This window comes from Macaca nemestrina, chromosome 7, assembly GCF_043159975.1.
Source record: "Macaca nemestrina isolate mMacNem1 chromosome 7, mMacNem.hap1, whole genome shotgun sequence".
NCBI classification, from domain to species: domain Eukaryota; kingdom Metazoa; phylum Chordata; class Mammalia; order Primates; family Cercopithecidae; genus Macaca; species Macaca nemestrina.
In genome coordinates, this window is record NC_092131.1 from 89,768,778 (window position 1) to 89,786,074 (window position 17,297).

The window sequence follows — 17,297 nt, forward strand, 5'->3', positions numbered from 1 at the left end:
GATGAATTGCCACGTCCGGGTTCACTCAGCTGCCAAGAGGCAGAGCAGAGGCTTGAGCTTAGGCCTGTTGCCCTGAAGCCTGGATTCCACCTTTGCAATCGTAGCCCTCTGATGCTAGGACATAACGGTGACCAGATGAGAACAGCTGCCACCAAGCCCAGTGGCCAGAAACAGAAGCAGAAGGGGAAGCCTTCACAGTGTATAACTGTATTCTTCTTGACTGAATTCTGATTCCTTCCAAGCATATCTTGGCCTCACCTCTTCCTCCCGGCCTAAAAAATTATGATAATGGGAGCAGCACAGGAGGGAGCGAGAGAGGGCAGCAGACATAGCCCCTCTTCTCATTCATCCTTTCTTTGCTCTCTTGCTCCGTTCACCTTTTTGTCTTTTTAATTTTGGCCTGGCACATAGTTCTCCTTATCTCTCTCTCTCTCTCTAATTTTCCTTCCCTCCCAGCCCATCTGCTTCAGGGTGGCATTGGTGGTGGGGGGCTCTCAGACTTGGCTGCCTCCACTGCCATCTCACCTCAAGGTGAGTGCAGGCTGAGCTGCATGGCAAGCCCTTCCTGCTGGGGCCTGCAGAATTGTAAAGGCCCTGGCCAAGCATAGTGGCTCACACTTAAAATCCCTGCACTTTGGGAGGCCATGGCAGGAGGTTCACTTGAGGCCAGGAGTTTGAAACCAGCCTCAACAACATAGTGAGATCCTGTGTCTACAAAAAATTTAAAAATTAGCTAGGCATGGTGGCTCATGCCTGTAATCCCAGCCACTCAGGAGGCTGAGGCAGGGAGGTCTCTTAAGCCTAGATGTTTGAAGCTGCACTGAGCCATGATTATGGCACTGCACTCCGGCCTGGGCAACAGAGCAAGACTCTAACTCAAAAACAAAACCAAACCAAACAAAACAAAACAAAAAACAAAAACAGTGTGAAGGTCCCTCCTAGAATGCAGGCCGAGGATGTGAGCCCATCCACTGCACCAGGTCCTCCTGGCTTCGTGCCCCATGCGGCATCCTTAGAAAAGCTTGCTGGGGAGCCAGGTGTGCTGGCTTGGCCGGAGTGGAACCTGCTCTCTCAGGGAAGTTTGCAATATACAGGGCAGGTGAGTGGGGCCCTCACCCCTTTAACTTTACCAGGCTTCTACCCTTTAGCAAGTTCCTCACGTGTGCTGATACTTAACAAGATTCAGACACTTTCCTAAGGCAGGAGGGGTGTCATGTGGGACACTGCATTATGGTACAGTTTCCCTGCATTTTTTTTTTTTTTTTTTTTTTGAAACAGAGTCTCGCTCTGTCGCCCAGGCTGGAGTGTAGTGGCGCGATTTCAGCTCACTGCAAGCTCCCCCTCCCGGGTTCACGCCATTCTCCTGCCTCAGCTTCCCGAGTAGCTGGGACTACAGGCGCCCGCCACCACACTTGGCTAATTTTTTGCATTTTTAGTAGAGACAGTGTTTCACTGTGTTAGCCAGGATGGTCTCGATCTCCTGACCTCGTGATCCGCCCGCCTCAGCCTCCCAAAGTGCTGGGATTACAGGCGTGAGCCACCGTGCCCAGCCTCCCTGCTTTTGAGAAGCATCGCCAGCCCACAGGGCAGGATCTCTGAGGTGGATCCGGAGTAGGCTGCATTTGGGGCCTGCAGCAAGGGAGCAGGGCAGCTGGAGACCGCAGGGAGCCCTCCCACCTGACAAACAGAAAAGCTCCCCAGCTCAGGCCCCCGGACATAGGCGCATCTTTTCAGAGCGTGTTTACCCTGTTTCTGGGAAGGAAAAGTAAACAGCAGCGACCAGATTCCTGTTGGCGTTTTTGCTCCATATTTTGATTGGGGAACTGAATCCTGTTTTTCCTTTCATAAACACAAAAATGTTAAGTACATAACAGCTAAATTAATCCATGCCCATAAATTGGTTAATTATGTTAATTCTGAGTCACAGAATTCAGTCTCATTAGTGTTTCCATTAAGCAGTTTAGGCTTGTGAACATTTTAAGAGAACAGTTTAAGCTGTAGATTAATCTTCAAAGGTTCCCAGTGCATTTTCAACTGCAAGAGGATTTAAAATGCACTGGGGGGTTTGGGGGGATTTGGTGAATGTTAGGAGCTGGTGCTGTCAGGGAGCGGGGGTTCCCCTCTTCCTCGTCCCTCACCTCCCCCCGACACATCCTTATCCAAGGCCCCTGCCTGCTAGATCTGAGCATCCCCAGGCTAAGCAGGAGCCATAGGAAGGAGGAGATGGACAAGAGCTGGCATAGCCCCTTCTGCCCTGTGTCTCCCAGGTGGCCATGCCCTCCCCAGGCTGCCCTCCTGCAGACACAGGCAGAGGATGGGTGAGGCTGGCTCTCGAATGCTGTGGACTGCACAGATCTGGGTTCCCGAGATGGCTGCTGAGAGGCTTTCTTCCTGGGTGTACATAAGAAAGAAGCAAAGAGACAGGAAGAGAGCATGCTAAGTCTTAGAAACAAGCTCCAGGGTGGCCTTTGTTCATGGCGGCATGAGCGTCTCCTTTTCACCGGCTGTGTCTCCTTCAGAGGTCCATTCAGGACATGGGTTTGCTTTCTTTGCACGTGTGCCTCCTCTGGGGTTCCTTGCCATCCTCATGTGCGGTGCAGATGTACAGGTGCTCCGTCTGGCTCAGAAGCCTGCTGTCCTGTCCTGTGTCCCAAGCTGCCGGCTCTCACTGGCTCCCTCTGAGTGCCTGGGCCATGCACTTCTGTTCTCCAGCCCTCATTCCCTAGTAGGAAGACCATGAAAGGGTCAGCCTAGATGTCAAATCTCTAGATCATGGCTAAGGCTTTTCCAGTTTTATATTGTTCTTTGAAGAATCAACAGGACCCAATTATCAAAGAGAGATCTATTTAAATATATACAATCGTTTTCCTTATTATTTAGGTTTGGCAAGGCCAGCTGATGAGGAGACCACTGCCATGCATTGAAAAGGTGGTTTGTTACAGTTCCCAAGGGGATGTGTCCCAGTACTGCATGCAGGGCCACACAGGGAAGCACTGGGGTCCGTCAGGAGGCAGGAGAGAGGGGAAAACATGGGCCAGAGGCCTTATGATGGATTCTGTAGGAAGGTGTGGGTGAGGCAGAGAAGGCAAGTTCAGAATCAGCTACTTTGAATAATTTCAGCAGACTCAGGGGAATAGGAGCTGTCCCTAGCTGCCTGACACCCGGCCTTGGGTGGTTAGGTTAGGGGAGTAGTGGCTTAGTGTGTGAGAGCCTGTGATGGAGGGGGCTGGGGTGCAGACTCTGGATTAGTTGGCTTGCATGTGAAAAGCACACTCCTGATGGGTAGTTTACTATCCCGAGACACTGGGTAGCCCCTGAAGGAACAGTCTCTCCAGGGTCAGCAAGCCCCAGATGTCAAAGCATCAGATACTGAAAATACAAGAGGAAGGGAAATAGATGGAGCCAGAAGAGAAGATGGGTAATACCGAAGTTATCCCAGATGCAGTACCAGGACCAGGACCTGGGCCTCAACTTAGCTTTTCATTAATCTTCTCAACTGCCTTGGCAGATAGATGTTATAGAAAACATGATTTAAAGAGGCTGAGACTATGGCCCAAGGTCATGCAGAGCCGAGATTACACCCTAGGACTCTCTGACCCCAGCTCTCTTCCCCCTACCATGAGCTGCTCTGTGTCTTGCCAGGGGCCCTACCCTTGCCAGACCACACTGGTCGTGGCCCTTCTCTTGGAGGTTGCTGGTTGAGAGAGCTGGACACCTGTGTCCATGACACAGCTATGGAGATGGGATGCCAGACACATGGACCACAGACTGGGGAAGCCAGCCTTAGTTATCACAGGACCCGACCTGAGACAGACCACATCTCCTGGATCCAGGGCTGCGTGCAGGACATGCCCATAAGGGGCACCGCTGGCTATAGCTGCGTTTCCACTCTAGAAGGAGGTGGAGTGGCTCCATCAGGGCATCAGGAACAGAACAGGAAGTAGGAAGAGATTTGGCTTGGTGATTCCCCGCGGGTCCCCACACACTTGATGTCACAATGGTGAACGTAGATCTGCCTTGACAACTCAGCAGACCACAGGTCCCTGGAGTTCCTAGAACAAGGCTGTCCTGTGGGGGCATAGTTAGCAATTTGAGAGTCGTGTCTATTGTCTTAGGTGATAATGAGGGTTGACAGAAACCTTTTAGGATTGTAGCATTTCTAAATAACTGTTGAAACCTTACTTGGCCCAGAATGGATGCTCATAGAACAGAATGTGCTATAGTTTTACTGAAAAAACAAAACAAAAACAAAACATAATTCTCTATGGACTTACTAAAATAAACCCAGGGCTAATGAGCAAAATGTGTTGGGGAGGCCTATTTGTCACACTCAGGAAGCGACAGTCTAATTTTATTTGCTGCTGTTCATTGCTTCTGCATTGCCATTCATTTGCTGAAGGCAAAATACATTACTTCTCAATAAACAAAAGTGGGCCCGGCATGTCCCGCTCCCTGCCTTCCTCCAGCCATTAACCACCCGGGCAGGAGGGCTGACTTGTATTGATGTGCATGTGTGCGTGCGTGTGTGGGCGTGTGGGTGTGTTCTTCCCATTGCTCTTAATGCTGAGCTTCCTAGAAAGTTTTCAGGGGAAAGGCTGTGTCTCGTGCTGACTGAGGCCAGCTGCATGTTGATAGGTTCACCTTGCCTTATACAAGCCTGCTATTTGGGAAGTCGAGACATACATTAGAAGCAGGAGGCCGGTTCATACCTGTAATCCCAGCACTTTGGGAGGCCGAAATGGGTGGATCACTTGAGGTCAGGAGTTTGAGACCAGCCTGGCCAACATGGTGAAGCCCCATCTCTACTAAAAATAGAAAAATTAGCCAGGTGTGGTGGCATGCACCTGTAATCCCAGCTACTCCAGTGGCTGAGGCAAGAGAATCAGGAACCTGGGAGGCAAGGTTGCAGTGAGCTGAGATCACGCCACTGCTCTCCAGCCTGGATGACAGAGGGAGATTCTGTCTTGGGGAAAAAAAAAAAAAATGGAAGCAGAGGAAAGGGAGGAAAGACAGGTCACTATGAAAAAACAGTGGCTTTTTTTTGGTTTTGTTTGTTTGTTTGTTTTTAACTTAATTAAGTGACTTATAAAATCATTCATTTCAGCAAGTTCTCCCAGGGCATTTAAAATATTATTGGGTTTAGGAGATTTTATAGGAATGCATGTATTATTTAAAGCAAGGCAAAGTGGTGTGATTCTTTCCTGGATGGAGCTTCTGTGGGCAGCTGGAATTGTCAGTGCGGGGATTGGTTCCCATAGCACCCCGAGTTCTTCCCTCAAACACAAAGGCACCAGGTTCTCCAAAGCAACCATCTTCCTTCTACTCAACACTCCTCCTGCCTCACACCCACAGACTTGTCCTTAGAGGGCACCGGGCAGGCGTGTTCATTGTGCCACACTGTGCTCTGAACCCAGCATGCCAAAAAGCAGTCTGTTAGCAAGCTGACAATGGGGAGCTCATTGCCATCAATGCCACCAAAACGATTTGCCCAAATCAAGTTTATATCTGACATTTTATATAGTAAATGGGCCTTTCTTTTTTCATTAGAGAAATCATTACTGTTTTTCTTCTCCTCGGCATTTCCAGAGAGCCATTCACATTTAAAGCTCATGTTGGAACAGCAGGCTTCTACTGAAAATATTTACCTTTTCTTTTTTGGCAACTTGTCAGTGTTGGGGAAAATAGATGCTTCATTAAAATCTAAGCGCATGATGCTTGCTTTCCCACACATCAGTCAGTCTTCTTCCAAGATGAAAAGCATGGTGAGAGGTGTTGGGAAATCATTCTGGTCATATGTTTTTATGTATTTTTGGATGTCTCCTGGCATCCCGTTCTTCTTGTTCAAAACTAGGCATTTCAACACCTATAACTTATAGAGAGAATCCTAGAACAGGATCAGTTTCACCATTAGAGCATCAGAATTGGTCTTGACCCCCTGTGTGACCAGTGAGGTCTCCTCCCCTGGAGAGTCCATGGCCAAATGTAAGGGCAAAAAGAACCCTGCTGCCATTTCTCCAGCAGTACCGAGACCAGGGCCTCAACTTAGCTTTTCATTAATCTTCTTAACTGCCCCGGTAGATAAATACTGTAGAAAACATGATTTAGAGAGGTTGAGACCATGGCCCAAGGTCATGTAGAAGTGAGATTCCACCCCAGGACTCTCTGACCCCACTTTCTTCTCCCTGCTGTGAGCTGCTCTGTATCTTGCCAGGGGCCATGCTCTTGCCAACCTCTTGCACTGGTCCTGGCCCTGGCCCTTCTCTTGGAGGTTCCCAGCTGAGAGAGCTGGACACTTGGGCCCAGTGTCCCTGACACTGCCATGGAGATGGGATGCCAGGCACATGGACCAAAGGTTTGGGAAACACCCCACTTCATGTCCACCCGACCCCCCCTCTCTATCCAGAAAGGAGGAAGTACAATGAGCTGATGCTCAGCCCATGTGGGCTGGGCCTAGAGGTGGCTCTGCCCTGCCTATAAAAGCGGGGAAGGAACCTTACAATAGATGCCAACAAACCCGGAGAAGGTTGGCCCCTGTTATGACTCCTTTGATCTTCACAGGGAGGTGAGCTCTTGCTCTATTAAAATTAAGAACCTCTGTTTATCAAGAGATACCATAAACACAGTGAGAAGATCAAGCATACACTGGGAGATTTTTATAACCTGTATTACCAACAAAGGATTAATTCTCAGTACAAACAAAATTAAACAATATATCACTTAAGCATATATACAATTGTATTAAACTAGTAGTATTTAAAAAGCAATGGCATGTGAGGTGGGCAGATAACCTGAGGTCAGGAGTTCAAGACCAGCCTGGCCAACATGGTGAAACCCTGTTTCTGCTAAAAAACACAAAACTTAGCCACATGTGGTGGTGGGCGCCTGTAATCCCAGCTACTTGGTTGGCTGAGGCGGGGAGAATCACTTGAACCTGGGAGGCGGAGGTTGCAGTGAGCCAAAATGGCGCCACTGCCCTCCAGCCTGGGCAACAGAGTGAGACGCTGTCTCAAAAAAAAAAAAAAAAAAAAAGGCAATGGCATGAATAACCCAAAAATTCTGATCATTTTTCTCTGAGAACCGGGGAGTGACAGGGAGGACACAGGAGTAGAGGCCCCCAGTGGGTCATGTTCCTGTTCTTGCATCAGGGGTGGAGGGTTCATGGGTATCCATTTTTTTATTAGGCTTTATAACTAACGTGTATGTGACATACAATCTTTTGTGCTTATCAAGTCATATGTTTTTAGAAAACAAAAAGAAAAACCAATCAGTTATTGTTACTACTTCCATTTTTACAGATGGGAAAACTGAGGCTCGGTGGGGTCAAACTAGCAGCAAACACACACGTTGAATGCTTACTGTGTGCCAGACCCTTTACATGGATCATCCGATTTCATTTGTTTGACATCCCTCTATATATGATAACTATCATCATTGCAGTATGCAGAAGACTAAGGCCTAGCGAGACGGGAGAACTTCAAAGTCACTACCTGGTCACAGTTGTTGGTGAAGGCAAGGTCTTCACTCGTGGCATGCCCTGTCTCCCTCCTGCAGGCTCCGAGGCACACTGTGGGTGACAGCTCCATCTGTGGGCCTCCGCTTGGGAGCAGGCGTCAAGGCATCTAAGTCCACTTGCCCTGTGCTATCTCAGTGCCTGGATACTAGTGGCTTCCCCGGGCCATGCTGCAGCCAGGTCGCTGAGGTAGGAAAGAGAGGAAGGGAAATAGGTGGAGCCAGAAGAGAAGATAGATAACACAGAAGTTAAATTTATTCCTGCTGCTCTTTGTTAAGGCCTTCAAGCTATAAAGAGATGGCTCTTCCCATGACTTCAGCCCCATCCTCAATCACTGCCCATGCCCACTTGGCTGACACTGCCAAATGGCTCAAGCACTGTTGAACTTCTGATGTCTCCTATGCCTCAACCTTGCTATTGCTTTGGTATAAATTTCTCTGACAATGATTTTGAATACAATTTCAGGCTTTTGGAGCAGAAGTTTCCATTAAGCTTGGTGTCCCACCGAAGTGTTAAGGTCAACGTGCTGAGCCCTAGAGTTGTCCTCCCTTTCCCACTACCAGCTACCCTACCTGGCCTCCCAAGAACTGTCTGTGGTGACTCTTGTATTCTCTGTCTTGATTCATGCCTGGGAAAATTCAGCGTATATGTTAAGGGGAAAACCTTAGGGAAACCTGAACCTTCAAAACTGGGTAGAATGAATGGATGGAATGGAAGAATTTACTGCAGCAAAATCATCTTCAAATTCCTTTTAGGTTGGAAGTTTCTTACCCTGGCAAGTCAAGAAGTACATTTAGTTATTTGTTTATAATCCATGTGCTACTGGGTGAAAGATTATAGGACGAGAACCTTTGAAATATATGTGTTAGGGATCTCTGCCCATCAATTTCCATCAAAAGAGCTTACCCATGATTATCATTTAAGTGGATGGGACAGTAGGATTCCACTCACATAAAATGTTTGTCCCTGAGCGCCCAGGGAGGGTGTTACCTCCAGGGTCTCCTTCCTGTGGCTCTTCTGCATGAGTCCTACACCACCTCTTTTAACCTCAGGGAAAAGTCACTATTTTGTTTTTTAAAGTCAATCATATTTAAAGTTTCTGCTTTTGAGTATGCACTACGTGTTGATGTAGATTCTGGGATATAGAACAAACAGGCGCAGACTAGTGTGGGTGAGGTGGGGAACCCCTACTTCAGAAGGTGAACCTCAGAAGGAAGGCTGCCTGGGCCAGCGGTGTGTGCATGGTGGCAGGGAGCTGCAGCCACTAAGCCTTGAAAGAGTCTTTAATGGCACAGGGGAATGCTCTGTATAAAGCTCAGTAGGGGAAAAAAAGGATTTGGAAAGAAGGTGTATGCTAGAGGCAAAGAAAAAGACTAGAAGAAAATAACCAGCCAGGTGCAGTGGTGTGTACCTGTGGTCCTAGCTGCTTGGGAGGCTGAGGTGGGATGATTGCTTGAGCCTAGGTGTTCGAGGCTGCAGTGAGCTATGATCTGTGTCATTGCATTCCAGCCTGGGTGGCAGAATGAGACCCCATCTCTAAAACAAAAAAAGAAAAGAAAATAGCCAAAATACTTTTGCTTATTTCTCTATTTCCCAAAGTTTGGGCAAGAGCATATACTATTCTTATAATCAGAAGAAGTCCTCTTTTCCATTGCGTCTTAAATAGCTCTAAGATTTAGAATTTGTCTTGATGAAGGCATGGTCATCACACACACAGAGCTGGGCCCCGTGGGTGAGGGGCTCCCAGGGGCCTCTAAGCGGGGAGTTGTGGGTGTCAAGTGGCCATGAAGAGAGCTGACCCAGGTTCGGGTGGCAAGATTCCCGGAGCCCCAGAGAAGTCAACTTTCTGTATCTACAAGAATCCAGGAAGAGTGTGTCCGTGGCCGTCATTACCCCTCTGCTTCCCCGTTTCATGCTAAGCCTTTCTCAGATGCCTTCTCTGGGGGAGGCACTGTTGTTTGGGCGACTTTCTGGCTGCAGAGGGCAACCAGTGATAAAGGCAGATGCGAAGTATGAGGCAAGAAGGGAGGCCCCTGGCTGGGATGGCAGGCATTGGGAGAGACTTGTGGGAGCCCCTCACCCCTCTCTTTTTGGGGTGCTCTTGAGGAAGCTGGACTCCCCACCTCTAAAGACCCCTCCAGGGAACATAGATCCCAAACCCAAATTGAGATGAGCTGGCCAGCAAAGTCCAAGACCCCAGTCCCTTCCATTATAACCTAGAGTGGAGGCCTCTGTCTTCCAGGTTGAAACCTCATTATTTGGTACATCGTAAGTTGTACGTCAGAGTAGAATTATAAAGGAAAGAGAAACAGATGTGAACTCTCAACAGCTGGGAGAGTTGAAAAGGCTCTGGAGTTCCGTTATAGAAATGTGCGTTTTAGCTGGCAGTGGTGTCTCACACCTGTAATCCCAGCACTTTGGGAGTTTGAGGCAGGTGGATCACTTGAGGTCGTGGAACTTTTCGAGACCAGCCTGGCCAACATGGCCAAATCCTGTCTCTATTAAAAATAAAAAAGTTAGCCGGGCATGGTGGTGTGTGCCTGTAGTCCCAGCTACTCGGGAGGCTGAGGCAGGAGAATCACTTGAACCCGGGAGGTGGAGGTTGCTTTGAGCCAAGATTGCACCACTGCCCTCCAGCCTGGGTGACTGAGTGAGACTCTGTCTCAAAGTAATAATTATTATTATTATAATAGTTCTTGTTTTTTAAAATAAGAAACAGAAATATGCATTGTTAGATACCAGCAGGACATCATAGCACTGAGGGAAACTAAACTCTCTCTTTAGGAAGTAGCTTGGTTTCTTTTGTTGCCCTGGCCTGAGTTGTCATTTTAATTCTTTCACATCAGCCAGCATGGAGAAGAGGAGCCAGTTTTGCAAAATGACAGGGAACAGTCCCTGCTGGGGAGGGACTCTGTGATACAGTGTCCTTGTCTGAGTTTCCTGGGCCCGGGTTCCGGTCGCTGTGTGCCCGGAGCGCCGGGTGCCGACATTGAGCCTCCTCTGTGCTTTCAGGCATCCGCATGCTGGATGGCGACGTCACAGATGTGGTCGAGGCAAAGTCGCTGGGCATCAGACCCAACTACATCGACATTTACAGTGCCAGCTGGGGGCCAGACGACGATGGGAAGACGGTGGATGGGCCCGGCCGACTGGCTAAGCAGGCTTTCGAGTATGGCATTAAAAAGGTGTGAGTAACCCAGGGCTACAAGGGAGCACTCTGGGACAAGGGTGACAGTAAACATTTTTAACAATTAAATACCAGAGTGACACTGGCCACAGCCCTGAAACCAGACTGGGAAGACTCTGCTGTGCCAGGTGCCAGGGCCAGTGTGGAGGAGTCACTTGGGGAGTCTGAGAAGTGGCTCTTTACCAATGAGAGCAGAAGTGTTTTTGCCTTGTTCCAGAACAGTTGTTCCAGTGACAACCAGGTGGTCACTGCTAGCACGACCCTCTCTGCCTTGGAGTTTACCTATCCCTGGCTGAAGGGGGTACACAGGTGGGTGACAGGGGTCCAAGGCAGCTCCCCTGGCCTGTTACTTGGACTATGCAGGGGCCTCGGCCCACCTGCCCTTAGAAACACCCAGCCGTGGAACTTTCTGCATTCATCGCGGGGTATGTACTCACCCAGGCCGCACTGCAGCAGGAAGCAGTGGTCAGGGTGTCCCCTACCAGCACACAGCCCAGCCCAATTCGAACTTCTCCAGGAGAACCTCACAAGGGGCTAGGCAGAGCAAAGATGCTTCTCTGCTGATGGGCCAAGGGGAGGCTGGCAGGCTCCTGCGAGGCCACCCGCCAGCCACTCTGTGGTCTTTGGTTCCGGATCCTTGTGTGTCAGGAAGGCTGAGGAAGGGGGAGGGGGTGGCTGCAGATGAGCCAGTTCTTACAAGCAGGGTGGCAAGGCAGATTTCTGGGTGAGAACAGCTTCTTGGAGCAGGCAGACAGAGCTGTGGTCAGCTTCCAGGAGGCCCTGGGTGGCTGAACAGGCCCCAGCCCAAAGTTCAATGTGTGGTCAGTGACTGTTGTATGGAGTGGGGACAGGGAGTTCCAGCAGGAAGTCCAGGCTTCTCTGACTTCTCCTGTGGGGGATGGGAGAATGGGGAGGTGGTGGCAGGAGTCAAGCCCATTAAATTTATATCATTTAAAATATTTTTAAAGTTCTCGTCGTATTATAACCCATGCATAGTGATTACACAGTGGCTCATAAACAGCTAATAAGTCAGTGAGATAATAGGAAGAGATTATATTGCAAACAGTCTTTCTCTGCCTCTCTGTGCCCACCCCCGAGTCCTGTCCCACAGAGGAGGAATCTGTTTTTAAACTGTGTTCATGATTTCCTTTCTCTAAGTAATATCATTTGATTGCTTTCCTGGGTGCATTGAGTTTGGTCACTATCTATTACTTTCCTCTTATGGGGATGAGCATTTTTCTCTTAGAAGACCCCCCAGGCCTGCTGCCTTGCTGCCCTGCTGCCCTGCTGAAACCCTGGAGTTTCTTCCACTTCTTACCTTTCCCGGGCATCAGGCCTACACTGCATCTTCTACCTCCTGCCAGCTGCACCCGCCTGCACCTCCTCTGAAGGACTTGGTGTCATTCTGCAAGTGTGAGACAGAAGCTTCCTCCTCTACTGCCCCCACCCCCCAACCACTCAGGGCTTGAATGCCTGAGAAACCAATGACCAAATACGGGGTATCTACCCCCATGTCCCTGCAAGTTTAGTACTCACCCAGACACTCAATGTGAGAAGGAAAATTAAGGAAGAGGGGCAGTGTAGACACACACATGCACGCACACAGCACGGGACCTAGTGTGCATCCTTGTGACACTGGACAGCTTCCTTTGTCTCCATTCCTCCAAGAAAACACCAAGGCAGCTTCAATCAGGCTGCTGAGCCCTCAAGCCAGGCCCGAGGCTGGGCCGAGTGAGTGCTGGCAGACTCAGGTATGACCAAGTCAGCTGCTATCCACCAAGAACTGCCGAATACATAAATCACCCTTCCATTACTTGGCTCCCAGCCCCAACTCACTGGATCGCTTGGATCTCCGTCTTGATGACAAACGAGACATCCTAAAAATTAAGCTAAATTTAAGCTTCGGAGAGGGTGGGTAAGCTGGAGATGGCATTTCCTGCATAGAACATATTGCTTTGGATGGGGTTACTGCGGAGCGTCTGTCATTTCTATGGGATGATTTCCAAAGATGGAGCTCCTAGGATGAGGCACCCTCTCTCCAGGAGGGGTCCTGGTGGTTTGGCAGTGATCGTTTGGGCTGTCTGGTTCACTGAGCCTGTGCGCGGCTTGGGGAGGTTGGAGCTGCAGAGGGATCTTTGCATTCTGAGTTCTGAGCAGTGTTGGTTTCATCCAGCTGTCAGGGGAGTGGGAAAGTTGCAGAGGGGACCATGTGGTTTCCCCTCATCCTTGTCACAGTTTCGTGAAATACTGAGGTCATTTGATTTTTTTTTTTCGTCATTTGGAAGTAAAATATGTCATACAGAGAAACTTAAATTGCACCTGTCTCAATCTGTCACTGAAAATCCTCCTAGAAATTTGATGATCTCAAACCAAACCACATTCCCCCATCTGTTTTTCCCCCTTGTGGCCCTATTTGTCACCTACAATCTTCTGTAAAATCCGACTTTATCTTTGGTAGATGATGTGGTCTGGTGGTGGGAGACTGCAGAAGCTGTAACTTGGCATAAAGATCTGTTTAATGTTGGTCCTTAGGAAGCCTTACTCCTCTCACACCTGGTTATTCAGAAGGGCGATTAGACATTGCTGTGGCTAAAGACACTGGCCGCCTCCAGGTAGCCGGTGTTTGCTAGCCCTCAGTAGCAGTGCTTCTGAGCTCATGAAATGAGCTCTCCCTCCCCAGGGAAGACTCTGAAATACGATTTGATTGGGTTGAAGTTGTGAGTTTACTGAAAAGAAGTGCAAGTTCACGGCTAGGGTTGAAATGTCCCCTACAGCTTCTGTCCCATGGCTCCCATGAAGCCACTGGAAGATCTGGGAAATGAAAATAAAGTCTTCAGAGACAGTTAAAACATCTCTACACTCCTCAGATCTGACTGTTTCCTCACCTCATTTCCATGTCTCCTTCCCGGAAACCGTTTTAAGGAGGGGAAAGGTTGTTGATACGTTGACACCTATGAGGGTGGGTTGGTCTCATAATAAATGCATGGTGCATGCTGTAAATGCAAACCTTGAGCATTTCAGGCTCTTGGTATTCAAAGTGGGGTCCAGAGCCAGCAGCACTGACATCCTCTGGGACCTCATTAGGGATGCACACTCTCAGGCCCACCCTGGACTTTGGGGTGCAAGTCTGCATTGTAACAGGGTTCCCAGGTGACTCCAGGGTGTGCACATTCAAGTTTGGGGAGCACTGTTTTTGGCCATTCTCTCTGCTCCTGGAACAGTAAGGTTGCATGCTCCACCTTGCAAAAGGACATTTTATGAGTCATTTCAAGTGGGGTGGGGAGTTAGGAGTGGCAGTGTCTAGGACTAATTCTCACCTGGAATAAGGAGAGGCTCTGATGGGTTAAATACCTTTTGATTTGCATTGTAGTTGCTTTAAACTGGCTTCAGCTGAATCTCTTCCTGCATATAATCACATGCACACACACACACCACCTTCCTGAGCTCTTTGTGCCTTCTTCTCAGAAGGTTAGCTTTTCTGGGAGTGACCTTTCTGTTGAGCTCTTGGCCACTCAGACAAGGTTCACCTTGCGGATGCAGAAAGCAGAGTGGACAAGGCAGCCTTAAGCAGCGGGGCTGCGTGGGCTTCAAGAACTTTCCTGTGGGCTTTCTTGGGAGCTTCAAGTTGGAGCTGGAGTCTCCTTGGTTTACAAACCTCCATGGCGTGAGTGTACAGAGCAGGCAGGTCCAGTCATTGTGCTCCGAAAGTGAGTGTGACATGTTTGGTCAGCAGCAGACTTCAATTTGGCTCTATGGGGATTGCAGAATTGGGGTGCAAGTTATCTTTAAATTGGCCAATTGTTGAGCATAAGTATAAATTTCCTGCATTTGTTTGGGAAGGAGGGTCCTCAGTAGAGATGTGGTAGCCAGCTAGTGGCTCCAGTTTCCCGTGGAAGTGGACGCTGGCCCTGCTCTCGGGCCAGCTGTGTACCACCAGCCCATCCAGCCATCTGGACTATATTGGTCAGTTCAGTCTTCCACTCGCTAATCTTTAGCTGGTATTTGTGGCTGGAATGATTCTCAGTGTGGTCAGAAATCATCCATCCTGTGGGTATGGGATAGAGCAGAGCTTCAGGAATCTGCCCTGACCAGCTGCTGTCTTTCAAAGACTTGCTTGCTTTTGTGTGTACGTTCTTAACAATGTACACTGGTGCACAGCTGGGCATGGCAGCACACTTCTGTAAGCACAGCTACCCTGAAGGCTGAGGCAGGAGGATCGCCTGAGCCCAGGAGTTCCAGACCAGCCTGGGTAAGACCCCTGTCTCAAAAAAAAAAAAAAAAAAAAAAAAAGGAAAGAAAACCTACACACAAATGAGGCCCTTGGCTAGTGATGTAAATCAGACCACCCTGATACTTACCCACAGCAGAGACCATGGGGAGCTCTGACAGGACACCCACAAGCTGCTACCAGCTTCCTGGACATAACCCTTTTCACCTATTCTGTCTTCACCCAGAGTTCATGGTCCTATCCCTCTCACTATGCAAGAAGGGTACTTCTTCAAGTATGTTTTCCAGAAAAATCATTCTTTTCCCCACCAGACCAGCTCTTTCAACCCAGAAAAGTTAAAGTTATAAATTCCACCATCATCTGTAATCTCAGTGTTATTTGCAGCACTGCTAGGTCTCTTTGATCCTAGGTCATTATAATGGAAATGATAGGCATGGCTGTGGAATCGAGCAGCTTGTGTTGGGACCCTGGATTTTCCTGTGAGGAACAGAGGAGTCTTTCTGGCCGCTTTCCCCCTTATAAGCCTGTGATTCTGCAATTTTAGGGCTGCTGCCACAGGCAAAAGCACACCATTAAAATCGAAACAGCCCCCAAAACCATGCTCTCAGCAGCATTCAGATGGTCTGAACGCACCCTTCTTATCCCCTTTGAAGGAACATTTGGGAGATGGGACTCTAGGTCGGGGGTGAGACCCACCCTACGAGGTTCTGGCTGCGGGGCTAAGCCTTGTTCCTCTTGTTCCCTCTAGGGCCGGCAGGGCCTGGGCTCCATTTTCGTCTGGGCATCTGGGAACGGTGGGAGAGAGGGAGACTACTGCTCGTGTGATGGCTACACCAACAGCATCTACACCATCTCCGTCAGCAGCGCCACCGAGAATGGCTACAAGCCCTGGTACCTGGAAGAGTGCGCCTCCACCCTGGCGACCACCTACAGCAGCGGAGCCTTTTATGAGCGAAAAATCGTAAGTTCTCCTGGCAAGTTGGAGTGCTTACAGTGTGTGCTTCAGCCCTCTGGGAATGAGTTTCTTCTCCCTTTCTCAGAAATATGGGTTAGATTGAGGCCAGATTATTCTGGATCCCAGGGTCCCAGCCTCACCCATCGGCAAACAATTTGAGCCTCGAGGTAAACCCCAGTCCCTTGGCAGCCTTCCTCAGACACTGGCTTTCTAATCTTTGCACAGAAATAGCAATTAAACCCCTCTCTGGTTTTAGAGATCTAAAAATATTATTTAAGAATGAGGTTCCTTCTCATGATGTCTTGTTTTAACTCTGAAATTCTGTGGTCACATCTCTTGGAATCCAATGAACCCATCCAGTTCCAGCATGTACAATAGAGTAAGAGAAAGACTTGGTTTTATACTGAGACATTCTAGAAATCCAAGAGTTTTTCTAGGCATTCTGTTGCTACAGAAATACTTTTCCTGGACACTTTTAAGTCGAGCAGTGGTTTCTGTCTGTTCCACTCACTTAAGTGAACATAAGCATGATTTATCTTTTAAAAGGTAACTGTTTTAGTACTCCAGTAGAATTTATGCTTTTTCTTTCCCTACATACTTTCCTACTTAAACAAAAAAAAAAAAAGGAGGAAGGGAGGGTTTCCAGTTCAAATTAATGCAGAATTGAAATGCACAGTCATTAAGTTGACTTGTAGACATTTTGAAAATGAGACCATGGAGCTGGCCAGACATGGTTAAATTTTAAAGCTCACTAGCATCTTTTCATTTCTCTGGCTGCTCAACCACATCTTTAGAAGTTATTCGCAAATTTATTTTTACACTTTTCTGTGGGAGCATACGGGCTTCCTGTTCTGTGCTTTGCTCCGCAGCGGCGAAAGGTCAGCTGCCATCGTTCCGTCACCAGCCTGGTAGCGACTTGGGCTGGTTAACTAAGGTATTAATTTGTTATTTTCCTTTTCTGCCCGAGTACGCACCCCTGGGACGGGCAGCTGAGATGCTGAATGGTGTCCTGTTTACATAGAAATCCAGCTCCTTTGAGCCCAGACTTGCTGGGGTCTTATTAGACAGACACTTGTGCCAAAACCCAACATAGTCTTGCTGGCCGAATGGATGCAAGTTCGAATTCACTAAGTTGTGGGACAGTTTATAACATGGACTGCGTGCAGGCAGGATGGTGTCTGTCAACCCTGGAAGCAGGACTTGCAGCTTTATTTGCAGCACGAATCACGTCAGCATGTATGTTCATATGCCATGCATGTGCATATGCCTTGGCTATAAAATGCTTTGATTTTCTTGCTTTCTTTCTTTTTAAATTCTCTTCCATGAGCAATAGTATGTGGGTAAGAAGGGCATAGTTTGGAGAGGGGTAAAAGGGAAAACATACTTTGTCTTGGTCGCTGCCCGGGAAGTCTGCTCT

The 17,297-nt window shown here is 48.6% G+C and overlaps 1 protein-coding gene across 9 annotated transcripts in view; it reads left to right on the plus strand.

Moving 5' to 3' along the window:
* The window catches only part of LOC105499242 (proprotein convertase subtilisin/kexin type 6), a 188,565-nt gene that overhangs the window by 80,704 nt on the left and 90,564 nt on the right, over positions 1-17,297 (plus strand). For all 9 annotated transcript variants that reach the window (XR_011626057.1, XM_011771749.2, XM_011771750.2 and 6 more), the window contains exons 7-8: positions 10,523-10,695; positions 15,674-15,886. Coding sequence is in view for 8 of the 9 variants with exons in the window: in XM_011771749.2 (XP_011770051.2) it covers positions 10,523-10,695; positions 15,674-15,886 (386 nt within the window). In the remaining variant the exon portion in view is untranslated. The remainder of the gene's footprint in view (positions 1-10,522; positions 10,696-15,673; positions 15,887-17,297) is intronic.